Here is a 16,666-nt window from a genome sequence, read left to right as displayed (position 1 = left end):
AATTTTACACCTCGTGTGTTTAGGGACAACTGATTTTTAAACATTGTGTGCGTTTTCAAGTAGGACAATTTTGTTAACACAGGAGTGGATATAATTCCACTTCTGTAACAAGATACAGGATTTTAAATACTAAAATGCCCAATAAACATCAGTAATAAATTTTATTTTCTGCACAATGTCACCTGAAAGCGGAAACATCAAATAAGTAGTTATATTGAGAATCCTGCCTTGCAGAACTAAAAAACCCCAGGAGCACAATACTGATTTTTCAAAGCACCGCTACAGAAAACTGCCTACTTTTGATTGCAATGCTAAGAATGTCACCAATAGTAAGGTTGCCCCCAAAAAATATTGGAAATATTTGGAAAGTACCTAATTCTGTCAACTTTTAAGTAGGTTAATATTAGTGATGTGCGGGCCGACCTGATACCCACTGGTTGGGCAGGTTTGGGCTGACCTTGCACGCTCCATTCTGGGTCGCGGAAAGGACCTTCCAAATGCCGGCTTCCGGGTTTAGTTCGCGCACCTCTCGCCCCCGACTTTTGTGACGTCATCGGTGGGGCAGCGCAGATCTACAAAAGAGACCCAGAAGTCGGCTTGGGCGGGAAAAGCCGACCCGCACATCACTAGTTTATATGGCTTTGCTAGTTTTATGTAAATTGCCTCAAAGCCTTTAGCATCTTATCCATCACATCATTAAGTACAAAGATAAAACATGTGTTTACCATTAGCCATTTCAAGTAGTGCAATTGTCAGTTGTACAGCACTGTGGAATATGATGGCACTTTATAAATACATTTTACTATTCATTAATTGTTCAGCAAGGGTAAAAAAGCACAAGCCGAGACATATCTATGTAGTAGTTTGGCAAAAGAAAGAAATAGTAAAATACAGGTTTCCTGGTGGTTTGTCTAATGGAAATAGATATGTTGAGGGCTGTCTGAAAACCAATACGGTTAAAAATAAACATGGATCTATATTTAAATATGAAATTATTACTTGTGGTTCAGTATCTGACCAAAAGCTGTTGGAAAGCAAGTTTAAGTTCAAATACCACCAATTTTAATAGTGGGTACACCAATACTGCCACAAATACTCAGTACAGGTATGGGATCTGTTATCTGGAAACCCATTATCCAGAAAGCTCTGAATTACAGATAAACCATCTCCAATAGACTCCATTTTATCCAAATTATTTAAAATGATTTCCTTTTGCTCTGTAATAATAAAACAGCACCTTGTAATTGATCCCAACTAAGATATAATTAACCCTTATTGGAAGCAGAACCAGCCTATTGGGTTTAATGTTTAAATGATTTTCTAGTAGACAAAGGGATACGGTCATGGGAAAACATGTTTTTTTTTCAAAACGCATCAGTTAATTAAGTAGGAGAAATAACAGCCTGCCAGAAAGTAGTTCCATCCTAAAGTGCAGGCACAAGTCACATGACTGGGGCAGGTGGGAAACTGACAATATGTCTAGCCCCATGTCAGATTTCAAAATTGAATATAAAAAAAATCTGTTTGCTCTTGAGAAATGGATTTCATTGCAGAATTCTGCTGGAGCAGCACTATTAACTGATGCGTTTTGGAAAAAACATGTTTCCCATGACAGTATCCCTTTGAGGTAGGATACAAATTATGGAAAGATCTGTTATCCAGAAAATCCCAGGCCCGAGCATTCTGGATAACAGGTCCCAAACCTGTATCTGACGAAGTCGAACATTTTTAGCAATACCTTTGCTATTAAATAGCTTCTTTCTACTACTGAAAAGAGACTGTTAATTCTATCCATACCTACAAATGGTCCCCCTGGTTTTATGACTTTAGTACTACGGCTCCGTGTTTCTTCTTCTGCCTGGGTCATGCGATCTCTTGTCAGCTGGTAGGAGTCATTTGTGGCACATACTGTTATTTTATCTTGTATGCATCCTAGGCAGTTCAATTTGGACAACCCCGAACTAGATTTATAAAAATAAAATTAAAATAAAATGAATTACTAGAGCAGTATATAGTGCAAGCCAAATCCCATTTAGTCTATCAAAATTGTTATCAGGTCACCTGTCCTAAATTAAAAGCCACATTCATATACAGGTTGACAGCTCATGCTAGCAAGGCAGTCCAACTAGGAGAACGCAATGATAAAAACTTTACATACGGTAGTTTGCAGAGAGTTCATAGACATAGAACCATGTAACCAAACTGGCAGGTGTAAACTTGGATTTTCATTGGGTGGGATATTTAGACTTCAGCGTTAGGGGCTAATAAAGCTTTAAAGTACTTCCAAATATAAAAAGCCTTAAATATAAATAAATACAAAAAAAAGAATAAATTCCTTACCTGGAGACAGTTTGCTGGATGCAGTCAAAACTGCCCTGAGGGTTGTCTTTGCCAACATTTGACCGATAGAAATTAAAGTTGTGCACATCACCAAGGCAATCTGGCTTTGGAATCTTGATACACTAAGATGAGGAGAAAATAGTGTTTTATGGAAATTTGCGTTATTTATTTCTAATCCCTAATATGCAAAATATAGCTTTTGAGCTCAATGAATGTGGCCTGTGTAGAATATACTTTGTTTATTGTGTCACGTTTTGAGGAGTAGGTAATAAAATATAGCAATATTTTTCTACAAACCTGACTGCAGAGCTCATTAACTCAATTTTAACAATCCATCCATTAACAGGCAAAAGCATTTACCATTACCATATAAGAACAGGCAAAACTTTTTTTTCAATGTTTTCTATCCATTAGGCTCATGTTGATCAAACTTAAATATAGGTGAACACTGCACGGCCACTGCAATATTCTCTTTTTTTCCTGTATATACAATTCTACAATACTTTTGCAACACTGGAGTCAAATGAGAAGAAAAGGTAAATGAATTTTATCACCACATAACCAACATGCACCAACTCATTAACCCTTACCAATCTATATATTTTCCTCTCAATCTGGACTGGCAGAAATACGCAACTTTACCTTATGTTACTAAACTCCACTGTAGTCCTTGGTTAAATAATTCATGAAGATAAAGTGTACCATGAATATATGCACTCCCTAGCAAGCTACAAAAGTGCGGACAAGGAATCTCTTGAACTTCAGAGGTAAATCAGTAACAAACTCACTGGCTGTACAAACCACAGTTACTTTCAAGTAAAAGCAAAATAACCAAGACTAATAGGCTGCCTGTAAACCTACCCAGTACAAAGTGTTTAAAGAAGCCGATAAACTTTTGTGTTTAAAAGGTAAACAGCAGGTGAGCTACTTCGCAAGTTGCCTGCAGCCATACCAGAATAGGTCATCACAGATATTTACCAATAAAAACATCAGGCAGTGTTTTCCTATGAACGCTTCACTGCCTTTGCCAGCTCTTCACAACTGAAGATGAGTGGTTAAAGCATCTTAATACTTGCACAATGCAGCCAAGACAGGTATTTAGCAGCAGGATGTCCTAAAATGCATTCCGTACCCCCCCCCCTCCCCCAACACATGCTGATGGCTGTGCTATGTGCTCCAGCAGTAGCTAGCTCCTAACCACAATGGACTTGATCAGATCATGCTGAACTATGTCACCCATGCAGCCTTGGATTAATGCAGAAGTAGAAATGTCATTAGTACTAACTCAGCAGTAAATGAAAATTACTTAATTAGGAATGGTCAGATGCAGAAGGAACCTAACAAACTAGAAGCTACAAGAGTAAATATGAAAATCAAAGTAAATGGCAATTGTAAGATTTTTGTTCCCTGCCAATGAAGCTACTAACAGCTTGAAATGTACCATGTGTCAATGCCTTTAGGGAGGGAAACAACCAAATCCCAACAGCAAAAAGAGAAGCATGTCGGCAAACAGAAATAGAGAAGACCATTCTAAAAATTGGGCAGGGAAAAAGACTGGGCTAGAGTCCTGTGCAGAACCAATTTATAAGACCCGGAGCCGACCCTAAACCTGCAGATTTACCCACTTTGATACGCTACGCAAGCCCGACCCGCAACTGCCTTATCAGCAAACCCGCCAATCACTATTAGGCAGGAAGTGATGTTGCTGCAAACCCGAAGTGACATCAAAAGTGGGCAGGGACAGAAAAGTTTTGTAAAATTTTGAAAGGAGTTAAATATAGACAATAACCAGATACATTTAGATGAGACCTGCAACCTGCATCTATACCCGCACCCGAAAATCCTACCCTCATCCTGCAGGGTACCCGCTTTTTTGAAGGTAACCCACAGGTACCTGACCAGCTGCAGGACTCTAGACTGGGCACTGTCCCTCCATTGGCAATCATATGGGCACTACCAGTACACTTGCACACACCTGTCATTCACACACTGACACCAGGGAATATCCAAGAGAAAAAAATTATAGAAGTGAAGAGGAAATCAAAATATATGGGCGAACGGGAGATCAGAGAATACAAGAAGGGAAACCAGTGGTAAACGCAAAAATATGGTAAGAAAAAGAGGGTATTTAAAAATGCTATGGTAATGAGCATGAGAAAAAAAGAAAGCATTTTTAATAGTTAAAGAGAAGGGTCAAGTGAAGAAATAGGGCTCACAAAGAGATTCTCATACAGAAATTTATCGTATTCTATACAAACAGCCTCAAGGGCTCCACTTTAATCTGATTAACTCAAGCACAGTTAGCTTGTTGATTTTTCCTATTTATTTTTGCGTTGCAATCGCAAGTATGGAAAAGTATATGCACTTGTCAAATCTGCTGGCTTTCTTGCACATATGAAGTTGCCAACAAAGTAAAAGAGCTTGCTGATAAAACCTAGGAATCTAGCCATGAGGGCACATGGTAGTTACCCTTAACACCCAAACGATTTGCTCCACAATATAAAGTGTACCAGTTTTATGCTGAATTAAGTAGGGCTAAGTATTCATTTAAACCTACTTCTTTCCTGTTTTCTTCTGATTTTTTTTCTTAGTTTTGTTGACATCTACAAATGTGTTCTAATTTCCCCTATGACCTTCTGTGTTACCTCTTGTGTTTCTTTAAATTATATTCCTCTCACCTTCTCTTTTCTCCGCTCTTCATATTGCTATCATTTAGGGGGTTATTTGCTAAAGTCTGATTTTTTTTATGGTTGGACTTTATTTTTTTTTATTAAACTCCGATGCACTTTAAAGTCTGAATAAAAAAAGTACTCCCATCTCAGACCTGCAGAGTTCATGTAGAAGTCAATGGCAGATGTCCAGTTTACAATTGGAAGATATTATGATCTGGGTTTTGTTCAATAATCCAAAGATTTTGTGGTTTAGGCGTTGAATCCGAAAAAGTCATACGATTCGTATTTCACGATTTTATAGAGTCTTTTCCCGCACAAGAAACTTTCATGAAAATTTATTGATAAATAGGACAGGGGAAGGGTATGGGAGGAAGTCCATGTGTATTTGGTCTGAGTCATTTTCAGAAAATAGTGAGAAAATTTTGGATTTTGATAAATAACCTCCTTAATGTTGGTGAAAATTACACTTTGTGTGACATAAGTTTTTAAAGGAAAACCTTTAAAATTGCGGATATTCAAATAAAAACGTTAATACTTACTCCTTGGAGTCCTTGAAACTGAATGGATGGTCGGGAGGATAAAGAATTCTGTAATTAAGCAAAATAAAAGCAAATCAGCCAATATTATAGGAAGAAACGATAAGCATTTAAGAAAACTTTTAGCATCATGAGATTTATCTGTAGAAATTACACAGATTGAAATTAAAGGGTCATGATTTTTATTAGGGATGCACCGAATCCACTATTTTGGATTCTGCCGAACCCCCGAATCCTTCATGAAGGATTCGGCCGAATACCGAACCGAATCCGAATCCTAATTTGCATATGCAAATTAGGGGTTCGAAGTGGAAAACATTTTTTATTTCCTTGTTTTGTGACAAAAAGTCAGGCAATTTCCATCTCCGTCCCTAATTTGCATATGTAAATTAGTATTCGGATTCGGTTCGGCCGGACAGAAGGATTCGGCCGAATCCGAATCCTGCTGAAAAAGGCAGAATCCTGACCGAATCCCGAACCGAATCCTGGATTCGGTGCATCCCTAATTTTTATGGTGTCGTTTTTATTTCTAAATTACACTGTTTACATTGCATATAAATCTACAAACTCTACCATGTAAACTTTTATTCCTAAACCAACAAGTATATATATTTTTTTACGTCTTATATTGGTGTGTAGGCAGCCATCTCGGCAGAGCTTTCAGAAAGAGCAGCACTTTATGGTGGACCTGCTTTCAGAGTGCTGGTCTCATATGTACAAGGGAGCAGTAATGTTGTGTAAGGGTGGTATAGTTTATGAGGAGATTAGTCGGGCAGTGACAAATCTCCTCTTCTTCGGGCAAGTAATCTCCCCGAAAAGCCTTCCCGACGGCTAGAATGTAAATCACCGGCAGGATGGCACTTTAAGCGTTTCGTTTGCTGAAGTCACCCAAAGTTGCCTCAAAACTTTAGGGCGACTTCAAAAAACAAAGTGCTCCAAGTGCCAACCTGCCGGCGATTTAGATTCTAGCCGGCGGGAAGGCTTTTCAGGGAGATTAGTCGCCTGAAGAAGAGGATATTTGTCGATGGGAAACTAATTTCCCCAGAATCTTTGAGTGTGTCACAACCCCTTAGGGAGCGGTTTTCGAGCTACATTCCCATTGTTCTGCTGGGGGATGTCATTCCCTTGAAGTGCAGCAGTAAAAAGTGACTAACGTTTATTCGAGCACAAGTCACATGACTAGGGGCGCCTGGGAAACGGCCAATATGTCTAGCCTCATGTCAGATTCCAAAAATTAAATAAAAAATAGGTTAGCTCTTTTGAAAAATTTATTTTTGTACAGAATTCTGCTGGAGCAGCACTATTTAAGGGGTGGTTCACCTTTACGGTAACTTTAAGTATGTTATAGAATGGACAATTCTAAACTTTTCAACTGGTTTTGATTATTTTTTTTTTTAGTTTTTTAATTATTTGCCTTTTCCTTCTGACTCTATGCAGCTTTCAAATGGGTGTTGCTGGCCCATTATAAAAAGCAAATGCTCTGTAAGGGTATAAATTTAAAAAGTTATTGCTATTTTTTATTACTTCTCTTTCTATTCAGGCCCTCTCCTATTCCAGTCTCTTATTCAAATCAGTGCGTGGTTTCTAGGGTAATTTGAACCATAGCTACCAAATTTCTGAAATTGCAAACTGGAGAGCTGCTGAATAAAAATCTAAAATAGCTTAAAAACCTTAAATAAAAAATGAAAACCAATTGCAAATTGCCTCGGAATATCACTGTACACCATACTAAAAGTTATTTCAAAGGTGAACCACCCCTTTAACTTGTGTTTTGCAGAAAACATGTTTTCCTGTGACAGAATCCCTTGAAAGTATTGTTTTTCTTTTAAATGAAAGCTGTTACAAAGAAACAAAGCACCAAAATTCGGGGTTCTGTGGAAGCCCCTCACAATATAGACTGGTTTGACTAGACCACTGAACAAGCAGACAACTGTTGCCTAACTTTTATCTTCAAGAATTCTATCAATTTGGGCAAAGTGGCAGAAAATCTGATCACAAGGCTGAATTTATTACACCGTGGGCTTGCTCAAGCAGATTTGTAGAAATAGTATGTAAAATTATACGGGTTGTATGGAATTTGTATTGTCTAAAGCAAAGGAGCCAGAGGTAGCAATTATAATCACTGGTGGGTGCCTACCAAATTGGCACCCTGTAATTATTAACCCTTTCCTTCTTTATAGATTAAAATCCCATAACCTTGAGGAGACTAAGACACTACAAGAAGAGTATACAATTTATAATGCACACAAATGTATTTGTGGGCAGCAATTTTACGTTCCAGGCTATTATGTGGCAATTAAAACACAGACTGTCACTGCCCTAATGTGTTAGCGTCTGTGATCCTGCCTTCCACACCAGACAGATGAGTGAATCTTTACGTACAGCCTGCTTTACACATAATGGCTCATTTACAATTATGCAACAGATAAAGGATGACACCGGCAAGAAAACACTACAATTAGAAAAAAAAATGACACTGTTTTCTTGCCGGTGTCATCTTTTATCTGTTGCATAATTGAAAATGAGCCATTATGTGTAAAGCAGGCTGTACGTAAAGATTCACTCATCTGTCTGGTGTGGAGGGAGACGCTAACACATTAGGGCAGTGACAGTCTGTTTTAATTGCCACAGAATGTCCAAGGAATAGGTGCACATTGGGATTTTGTTATAAAATTTAAAAAAAAAAATTAAAATCTAATGTGGGAATGTGGTGAATTATGCAGTTGTTGAATTACTGTTTGAGGTTTAATAAAGGACATGCAGTCAAGGCAGTCAGCAATGATTAATCTTATCGAGCAAGAGTCTGGGCAAGTGCACATCTTTCAAACATATTATGGGTGCAGGGGGGGTGTCAGACAATTATTTTGAGCATCAACCAACTGTCATGAGGCTATGGCTATTGTCAGCCCGTGTCTTTTTTGCAGGCCGAGAGAAACAGATCTGCTCAGTGCCCCTGCTCCAGTGATTTGAATCCAATCAGACCTGATATCATCTGGAACCTTCAGCCTGTGCGCCCAAAGCCTTGTAGAACAAGTGACACCTAACACAAAAGGGTTTTGGATTTCACAGATTGAAAGGAAAATGTCAGTCTATTCCTGTTTGCAGGGATTAGTTCCTCACTCCTCCTAAAAGTAGAGCGATGCAACCCCTATCTCACAATGTAAGCAGTTTTCAAAAAAGGAGTGTATATTTACACATCCCCAATGAATACATGGAGGTGCATCAATACTTTTCTACAGACTGCTGCTTCAGTCAATTCCCAGTGGTCCCTTACATCTGCCTCGGACTGTGTGTGTCGGCTGAGTACAATACAAAAATGTGTAACGACATTGAAGATTTTGCCAATATGTCACACCTGTCAGATGCAAACGCTTCATACTGCATCTTCATTTGAAAAAATATAATTATGTCTGACCGACTTTTCTCGTTGAAATACATTGAATTTTGGGCGCAAAGGCGCGAACAAATCACACTATCCAACTTTACATTGTAGCTACCGGGATCAGATTTTGTAGGATCCAACAAAATCTTGTGCTGTTGTGTGGCAAGATCAAATAAAATCTGACCGACAAAATCCGATTAAAATCTCCTGTGCAGTTTAGCCCTTAAACAATAAACCTAATTCATGCAGCTTAGTTATCTTGAAGTACAAGGCACTATTTTATTACTACAGAGAAAGGAAATCACTTTTAAAAATGGATATTAAATGGGGGGGTCAGTTTATTAGGCATCCCATGCTAGAAAAAAAATATTAACAATTGATATTAACAATTATGCTGTAAAAGTTATAATGTAGATTTTAAACACTTTACAGATGGACAAAATAAAAAAAAGTTGCACCAACTGGCAGCAAAAAGTTGCATTTCATCACACGGCAGTTTTGGCAGATTCAGCCTCCTGTCACAGCATGAGATCAGACAATTTTCACCACTGACTATATAAGAGACAGTCCACACAAGCAAATTCGGGGAGATTTAGTCGAACTGCCTTTGCGTGTCTTTCTGTCCGCTAGAATGAAAAGGTGCCTGCGCAAAAGCACACGCTTTATCCAATGGAACATGTGATTAGTCTTAAGGAACAGTTCAGTGTAAAAATAAAAAAATAAAACTTGGTATATAGATAGGCTGTGCAAAATAAAAAATGTTTCTAATATAGTTATGTATAAAGGCTGGAGTGACTGGGTGTGTAACATAATAGCTAGAACACTACTTCCTGCTTTTCAGCTCTCTAACTCTGAGTTAGTTAGCAACTATAAGGGTGGCCACATGGGACATAACTGTTCAGTGGGTTTGCAATTGATCCTTAGCATGCAGCTCAGATTCAAAAGCAAACCATTATGACCCATGTGGAACCCCTCAAGTCAATGATTGGTTGCTACCTGGTAACCAATCAGTGGAAACCAACAGAGCTGCAAAGCAGGAAGTTGGGTTCTGTTATGTTATACACCTAGTCACTTCAGCCTTTATAGATTTAATTTTTGCCTAAATAACTATATTAGAAACATTTTTTATTTAGCACAGCCTATTTACCCAGTTTTTATTTTTACACTGAACAATTCCTTTAATATTGTCAACATTTAAAGAATCCCTGATTTGACTAGGCTACCAAACAAATTGACCTTCGATTGATCTTAGTATACACACGCTAGGCAAAACTGGGTCAGTGCAATTGTTTGGCCTACAGACAAAAAAAAAAAAAAAAATTTCCATCATGCATATGCAGACCTATCGAGAGGACCACATCAACAGTCAAAAGGGTCCTTATCTGATTCTGTAATCTGCTTGATATGTTGGCAATTTTCAGCCACATGGGTCAGATAAGCACCATGCACTAGCCAATAAGCTGCTGAATCCTGCAACCTGTGTAGTGACAGTTTAGGCAAGAAAGAACAATTGTAAATTATACATCATATAAAAAAAAAAAAACAGGGGCCCTTTGAAATCTGTACAAAACACCCCTTAACTTCTCAAGAAGCAATTTTTACAAAGAACCAGAAATACCAATATAAATTATAAATATAGAACATTAAGTAGATTTAGAAAAATGTATAAAAATATAATTGCAAATAAGGTGTTAGATTACACAAATGTATAAAAATCAAAAATACTGTGCACAGATGTCATGATTTAATACCCGTCTCAATTAAAAATATACTTAACTCTAAAGATTCCATTAAAGGTTCATCTTTAAGTTAACTTTTAGTATGTTATAAAATGGCTAATTCTAAGCAACATTTCAATTGGTCTTCATTATTTTTTTTATAGTTTTTAATTATTTGTCTTATGCTTTCCAGCTTTCAAAAAGGGGGTCACTAACCCCTTCTAAAAACAAAAGCTCTGTGAGGCTACAAATTGTTTTGTTACTGGTACTTTTTATTACTACTCTTTCTATTCAGGCCCTTTCCTATTCATATCCAAGTCTCTTATTCAAATGAATGCATGGTTACTAGGATAATTTGGACCTTGGCAACCAGATTACTGAAACTGCAAACTGGAGAGCAGCTGAATAAAAAAAGCTAAATAACTTAATCACAAAAAATTGCAAACTGCCTCGGAATATCACCGTTCTACATACTTAAAGTTAAATCAAAGGTGAACAACCCCTTTAAAAATATAAATATATGCAGCAGGCATCAAAATAATATTTAGTAACACAATCTTTTTAAATGACTTTTTAATGTCTTCTGTTTGGTAACTAAGTGAACCTGTCAAATAAAACGTTGACTAAAAATAAAGCCACTAAATAAAACCACATACAAACAATGTGCCATTCATTTAAAAGCCTAAAGAAAAGGAAAAAATTAAAAAAAAAGTTGCATGACTCAAGGCCAGGGAAATAAAAAGTGACAGCTCAAAATCTCCACCATTTTCAGCTGGGACTTTGGCTCAGCTTACTGAATGAGCCAGAGACGAGCTGGCACCAGATAGGAAGTTTAAAAAAAAAAAAAAAAATGGTGAACGGAGAGATGTATTTAAAAGGACAGCACACAGTAAATTCCTAATACAGCAATACGCAATGTTTGCAGATATCAAAGAAGAAATAACCAGGGGAAGCTGCCACATACATAACATAAAAGACACAATAGAACAAACTGACTATTTGCCTTGAATCTACACAGCCATTATGACACTCCTGCCTTTAAATAAAGCTGAAGCCCAGAATATCATGTGAACAGATCTGAAGATGTGATGTATATAATACATTAAATATTTTAATGTAAAGGAACAAAGAACTGCTGCAACACACCCAAGGGCCACCATCCAGAAACCAGTGTACACTAAACAAAGCCTTCACAAATATTAAAGAAAAATACACTATAACTTCGCCACTAGACATTTATATTAATGACAATAACCCCTACTCAACTATGATGTTCACACGTTTTACGGGAGTAATCTATTAATCTGCAGTATACAAACATGTGACTGGAGGCACATAGGTGGTTACAGCACTCAGCCATGGAGTGTCTCCATTAGAAAGAGCTTAACCAGCTGCCCCCAAGTCTTCAGATGTGGGGGATGGACACACATACGAAATGTTTACAGGTTTTATAGATCTGAACAAGTTTAGGTAACCCTAATGATTACACTATGATCGCAGTGGGCTGCATGAATTACACTTGGCACACCACACTATTAAAAAAAAAAAAAAAAACTATTACAAGGCACAGTTCATAATTATAAAATGATAGCAATTAATATCTGGAGAGAATTAACGATGCACCGAATCCACTATTTTGGATTCGGCCGAACCCTTCGCAAAAGATTCGGCCGAAGACTGAACCGAATACGAATTTGCATATGCAACTTAGGGGTAGGAAGGGGAAAACATTTTTACTTCCTTGTTTTGTGACAAAAAGTCACGCGGTTTACTCCCCGTCCCTGATCTGCATATGCAAATTTGGATTTGTTTGGGCCCAGGCAGAAGGATTCGACCGAATCCTGCTGAAAATAGGCCGAATCCTGAACCGATTCCTGGATTCTGTGCATACCTAGAGAGAATGTTAATTAACAAAGGGAGCATGACACACATTAGGCATGTAGATCCATGAAGGTAATGTAAAACTATTAGACACAATGCTTCATCTAATTAAAAAATATGGGGTTCTAGAGCTAAGCAAGGAATGTCCAAATAGGGTTGCCACCTGGCCACTATTTTATAGGCCTAGCCGGTAAAAAATTATGGTTGATCCCAATGTTATTAATACGGAAAAAAGATAAATATGTAGGAAGATCGGTATTTTTTCCCATAGGTGGCAACCCTATGTCCGAACCATCATCCTACAAAGTATGGGTGAATATTTCCCAGATCCCCAAGCAGCCTAAACTGGTCTGTATATTCTGGAAACTGTCCTTTAGGAGGCCCCATTGGACTCTGCATATAAGAAATTTAGACTTCCCTTTCCACCCGAAAAACCCTGGAGAGCCGTGAACTTATTTTCGGTTTCCAGGCATTCACGAAAAAAATCGTAAATAGCAGACAACTAAACATTAAAAATGTATAAAAGGAACACCCCAACGCTACATTTCAGACTATAAAGGCATTTCCTGAGCTGGGGAGGTGGATGAGTGAGAGAAAAATAAAAAAAGGACTGACTTGGCTGAAATAAGGCCCGGCAATATGGCCACTGTCCCGGATTAGGAGAAAAAGCAGCTGCTGGGATCTACATGAAGGGGTGAGAGTTTCAAGTCAGCTGTTTGCGCAAAGGGTAAGTAAGAGCAGGTAGACACCAGCAATAGCAGCCCCTCCCCCAGTTTGGATTTTAGGCTCAGATTATAAAAGTTTAGGGTAACCACAGCACCAACAATATAACCCATTGATCAGGATTTGGGAGAGCAGGGACCAGATGGATTAGGGGGAAATCTACTAGTGGAATGACGTTTAACTAATCTTCCCAGAAGCACCCCCCACCCCCAAGCCTGCCAAGAGGATTGTGGGAGTTGTAGTACTAAAGACTTTGAGGCTGTAGCTCTTACCCTACGCCTGCCTAGAGATCATAGGGCCTCTCAAACGAGCAGTTCTGAAGAGATTGTTCGAGTAGAGCCAGCAGAATTTCGCCTGGCTGCCCAACACTATCTGTGGGGGACGATGGGAGTTGTAGTTTAATAAGTTTGACGAGTGACCGACAAAGTGATTTACGTTTTCGTTTCTCACCTAGGTTGTCCCTAACTTAGTCTCACTTGCCATAGACAAACGAGGAAACAACTATATTTAGTGTGGCAATGTTTTTTCTACTTCGCCCCCTCCCTATATGAAACAAGCGACCCCCCGAAAACTGCTCACCTTAGTGTTCTGGTAGCTCTCTAGTGCGCGGAAGGCGGTCTCAGTGAGTTTGACGTGCAGTACGGTAACCTGGTCCTGGGTCCCCCTTCCACAGGACAGTCCGTACCTGCCACCCTCACTAAGCACCGCCGCCATCTTCCTGACTCCCTCTTTCCCCTCCCGACAAGAAGCTGAGCAGAGGATTATATATTGCGCAACCTAACATGCTTTTCACATTACGGTAGAGAATCAGCGACGCTGATTCGTTGTCGCGCTGTACCACGCCCCACGCAAGGCTCTGCGGTGCAAGATGGGCTTGAGGCTTGACGGCTGCTTTTAGGATTTTTTTTTTGTTTCGTTTCTTGCTGGAACGTCACTCAGGTCATAGAGGGCGGAGCAAGTCCTGACGTACATTTGTGCATTTTGACGTCGCTGGTGACGAGTCTTCCGTGGGGCGTAAACTCAGTTAAAGGAACCTCCTACTAAGTGGCAGTGGGTGTGTTTTTTCTTAGTACGTCTATGCGTATTCTAGTAAATAATGTGTTAAAAACTGTTTCTGCTTGACCTCCTCCGATTCTGTGAACTATTTCCAATGTCCGAAGGAGCAGCAGCCAAACTCACCTCCCCCCTAGACTCCAGTTCTTACAATGCTTTGCACGTTCAGTGAATGTGTAAATATGTGGGAAAAGTATTGCATTATGGGAATTGGAGTTTTAGCTGAAGGAGAGCTGACTGTTTCCACATTTTTTCAACAGTCAAGGCAAGCTTTGCAGGGCTGTTGTTAAAAGAGAAGGAAATCCCCTAGACGCAAAAATCCCTCCCCTGTGATGCCCCTCCTCCCCCCTGGCCTACCTGTCTCCCCCCCCCCCCCCGATAATGCACCTAACTTGTTACCCCTCTGCGCAGGTCCTGTCCACGGAGTTCACAGGCCTCATCTTCTCCCGAGCGGTCTTCTTCCTGGATTAATTGGCATCTTCTGACGCATGCGCAGTAGGAGCATTTGCCAGTTCAGCTCTACTGCGCGTGCGCCAAAATTCACAAAGTTGCCGAAAAGAGAAATCGGAAAACTTTGTGAGTTTCGTTGCATGTGCAGTAGATCCGTACCAGTAAATGTTCCTACTGTGCATGCGCCAAAAAACGCCGGTCCAAGCAGGAAGAAGACCACTCGGGAGAAGATGGGGCCTGTGAACTCCGTGGACAGGACCTGCGCAGAGTGGTGAGTAACAAGTTAGGGGCATTTGCCTGGGGGGACAGGTAGGCCAGGGGGGGCAACACAGGGGAGGGATTTTTGCGCCTAGGGGGTTTCCTTCTCCTTTAAAGGAGAAGGAAAGACTTGCAGCACTTGGTGCCAAATGTTAAGGTGGCCATACATGGAGAGATCCGCTCGTTTGGCGATGTCGCCAAACGAGCGAATCTCCCTCCAATATGGGCAATATCGGGCTAATCCGATCGTGGGCCCTAGGGCCCAATGATCGGATCCTAACGATGCCTAACGGGCGGTCGGATCGCGGGACCGCATCAATGAACAGATGCAGCCGCGTTCCGACAGGATTTTTAGTCCCTTCCGATCGAGATCTGGCCGACTTTCGATTGGGGCCCCATACACGGGCCAATAAGCTGCCGTCTGTCGGCAGCTTTTATCGGCCCGTGTATGGCCACCTTTAGGCACCCCCAAGTGATTGTAATTACTTACCTGAAACCCCGGGCCGGTGCTCCTATCAGCAGAAAACTGCACTGGCCCGCGGTTATACAAGTGAGCAGCACGGAGTGATCTTCTTCCGTCTTTCTCCTCGCAGCTGCGCTTGCGCAGTAGAACGAAAACGGAACTATAACTTTAAAAGTCGGTTATTTCTTTCTGTGCATGCTTTTGCCCTGGTAAATTTGAAGACAGAGGAAGACGGAAGAAGATCGCTCAGTGGTGCTCACTTGGTATAACCCCGGGCCGGTGAAGTTTTCTGCTGATAGGAGCACCGGCTAGGTGTGGGAGTGGGCAGGATCAGATAACTGATTTCTGAATTATAGATTCCATACCTGTAGTTAAGGCATTGGTCTTACTCATCAGGCAGAATAGTTAGAGGTAGGGTTTCCAGCTGTGTGGGTTTCAAACAGTAACCCCCTGAGGGGATGTGGGCCCTGGGCTAATCGCACCCCCTGCTCCTCCGGTAGTTCTGCCACTGGTTTCAACTGGACATCTCAGTTTGTCAAAGGGCTGCCTATTCAATATTTTCTGTCCCATTTAAAACATTGTGAAAACTGGACAGAAATACAGCCATTTGCATGTAAGTGATGTAATAACCCTGACCCGGCATCATAGCTCCACAACATTATTGTGCCTGCCTCCAATGTCATCATCATGCCCACTCCAAGATCACTGCTCCACCCACAATGCTATCTGCCAAGCCCCTATTGTTCGGGTTTAGCCACCGGCAAAGGTGGCAACTGAAGCACCTGCCTGGGGGTTTCTGGTAAGTAACTACAATCACTTGGGGGTGCCTAACATTTGGCACCCTCAAGTGCTGCAAGCCTTTCAGGCAAAAGTAAGTCTTATTGACAATATATGTAATGTAGTGAACTAAGTTATATTATTCATTTGTTATTGTGTAAGTTAGGGAAAACCACCATACACAGGACTGGACTGGGATTGAAAACAGGCCCTGCCAATTCAAATACACAGAAACCTGAACAGCCCCCACAGGCCCAATAAATAGTGACTGACTATGGCATCTTATAGCAGCCCCTCTGGCATTTGCCAGAATCCACAGGTTGTCAGACCTTACCATACAGCCCTCCTCTACCTGTTTATTTTTTATAGGGTTGCCACCATTGCCAGTGGCTAAACCCGAACAAAGAGGATGG

General features: G+C 40.3%; 1 protein-coding gene across 1 annotated transcript in view; it reads right to left on the bottom strand.

Moving 5' to 3' along the window:
• Positions 1–14,126, bottom strand: part of ell2.S (elongation factor, RNA polymerase II 2 S homeolog) — a 32,562-nt gene extending 18,436 nt beyond the window's left edge. The window contains exons 1-4 of the mRNA XM_041580462.1: positions 13,832–14,126; positions 5,552–5,599; positions 2,341–2,462; positions 1,798–1,961 (exon numbers count right to left, since the gene is read on the bottom strand). Of these exons, the coding sequence (XP_041436396.1) occupies positions 1,798–1,961; positions 2,341–2,462; positions 5,552–5,599; positions 13,832–13,966 (469 nt within the window). The 5' untranslated portion in view covers positions 13,967–14,126. The remainder of the gene's footprint in view (positions 1–1,797; positions 1,962–2,340; positions 2,463–5,551; positions 5,600–13,831) is intronic.
• Positions 14,127–16,666: the final 2,540 nt, after the last annotated feature.

Source organism: Xenopus laevis, chromosome 1S (genome assembly GCF_017654675.1).
Source record: "Xenopus laevis strain J_2021 chromosome 1S, Xenopus_laevis_v10.1, whole genome shotgun sequence".
NCBI lineage: Eukaryota > Metazoa > Chordata > Amphibia > Anura > Pipidae > Xenopus > Xenopus laevis.
Note: the sequence above shows the minus strand (reverse complement) of the source record. Positions and strands in the feature narration are given on the sequence as shown.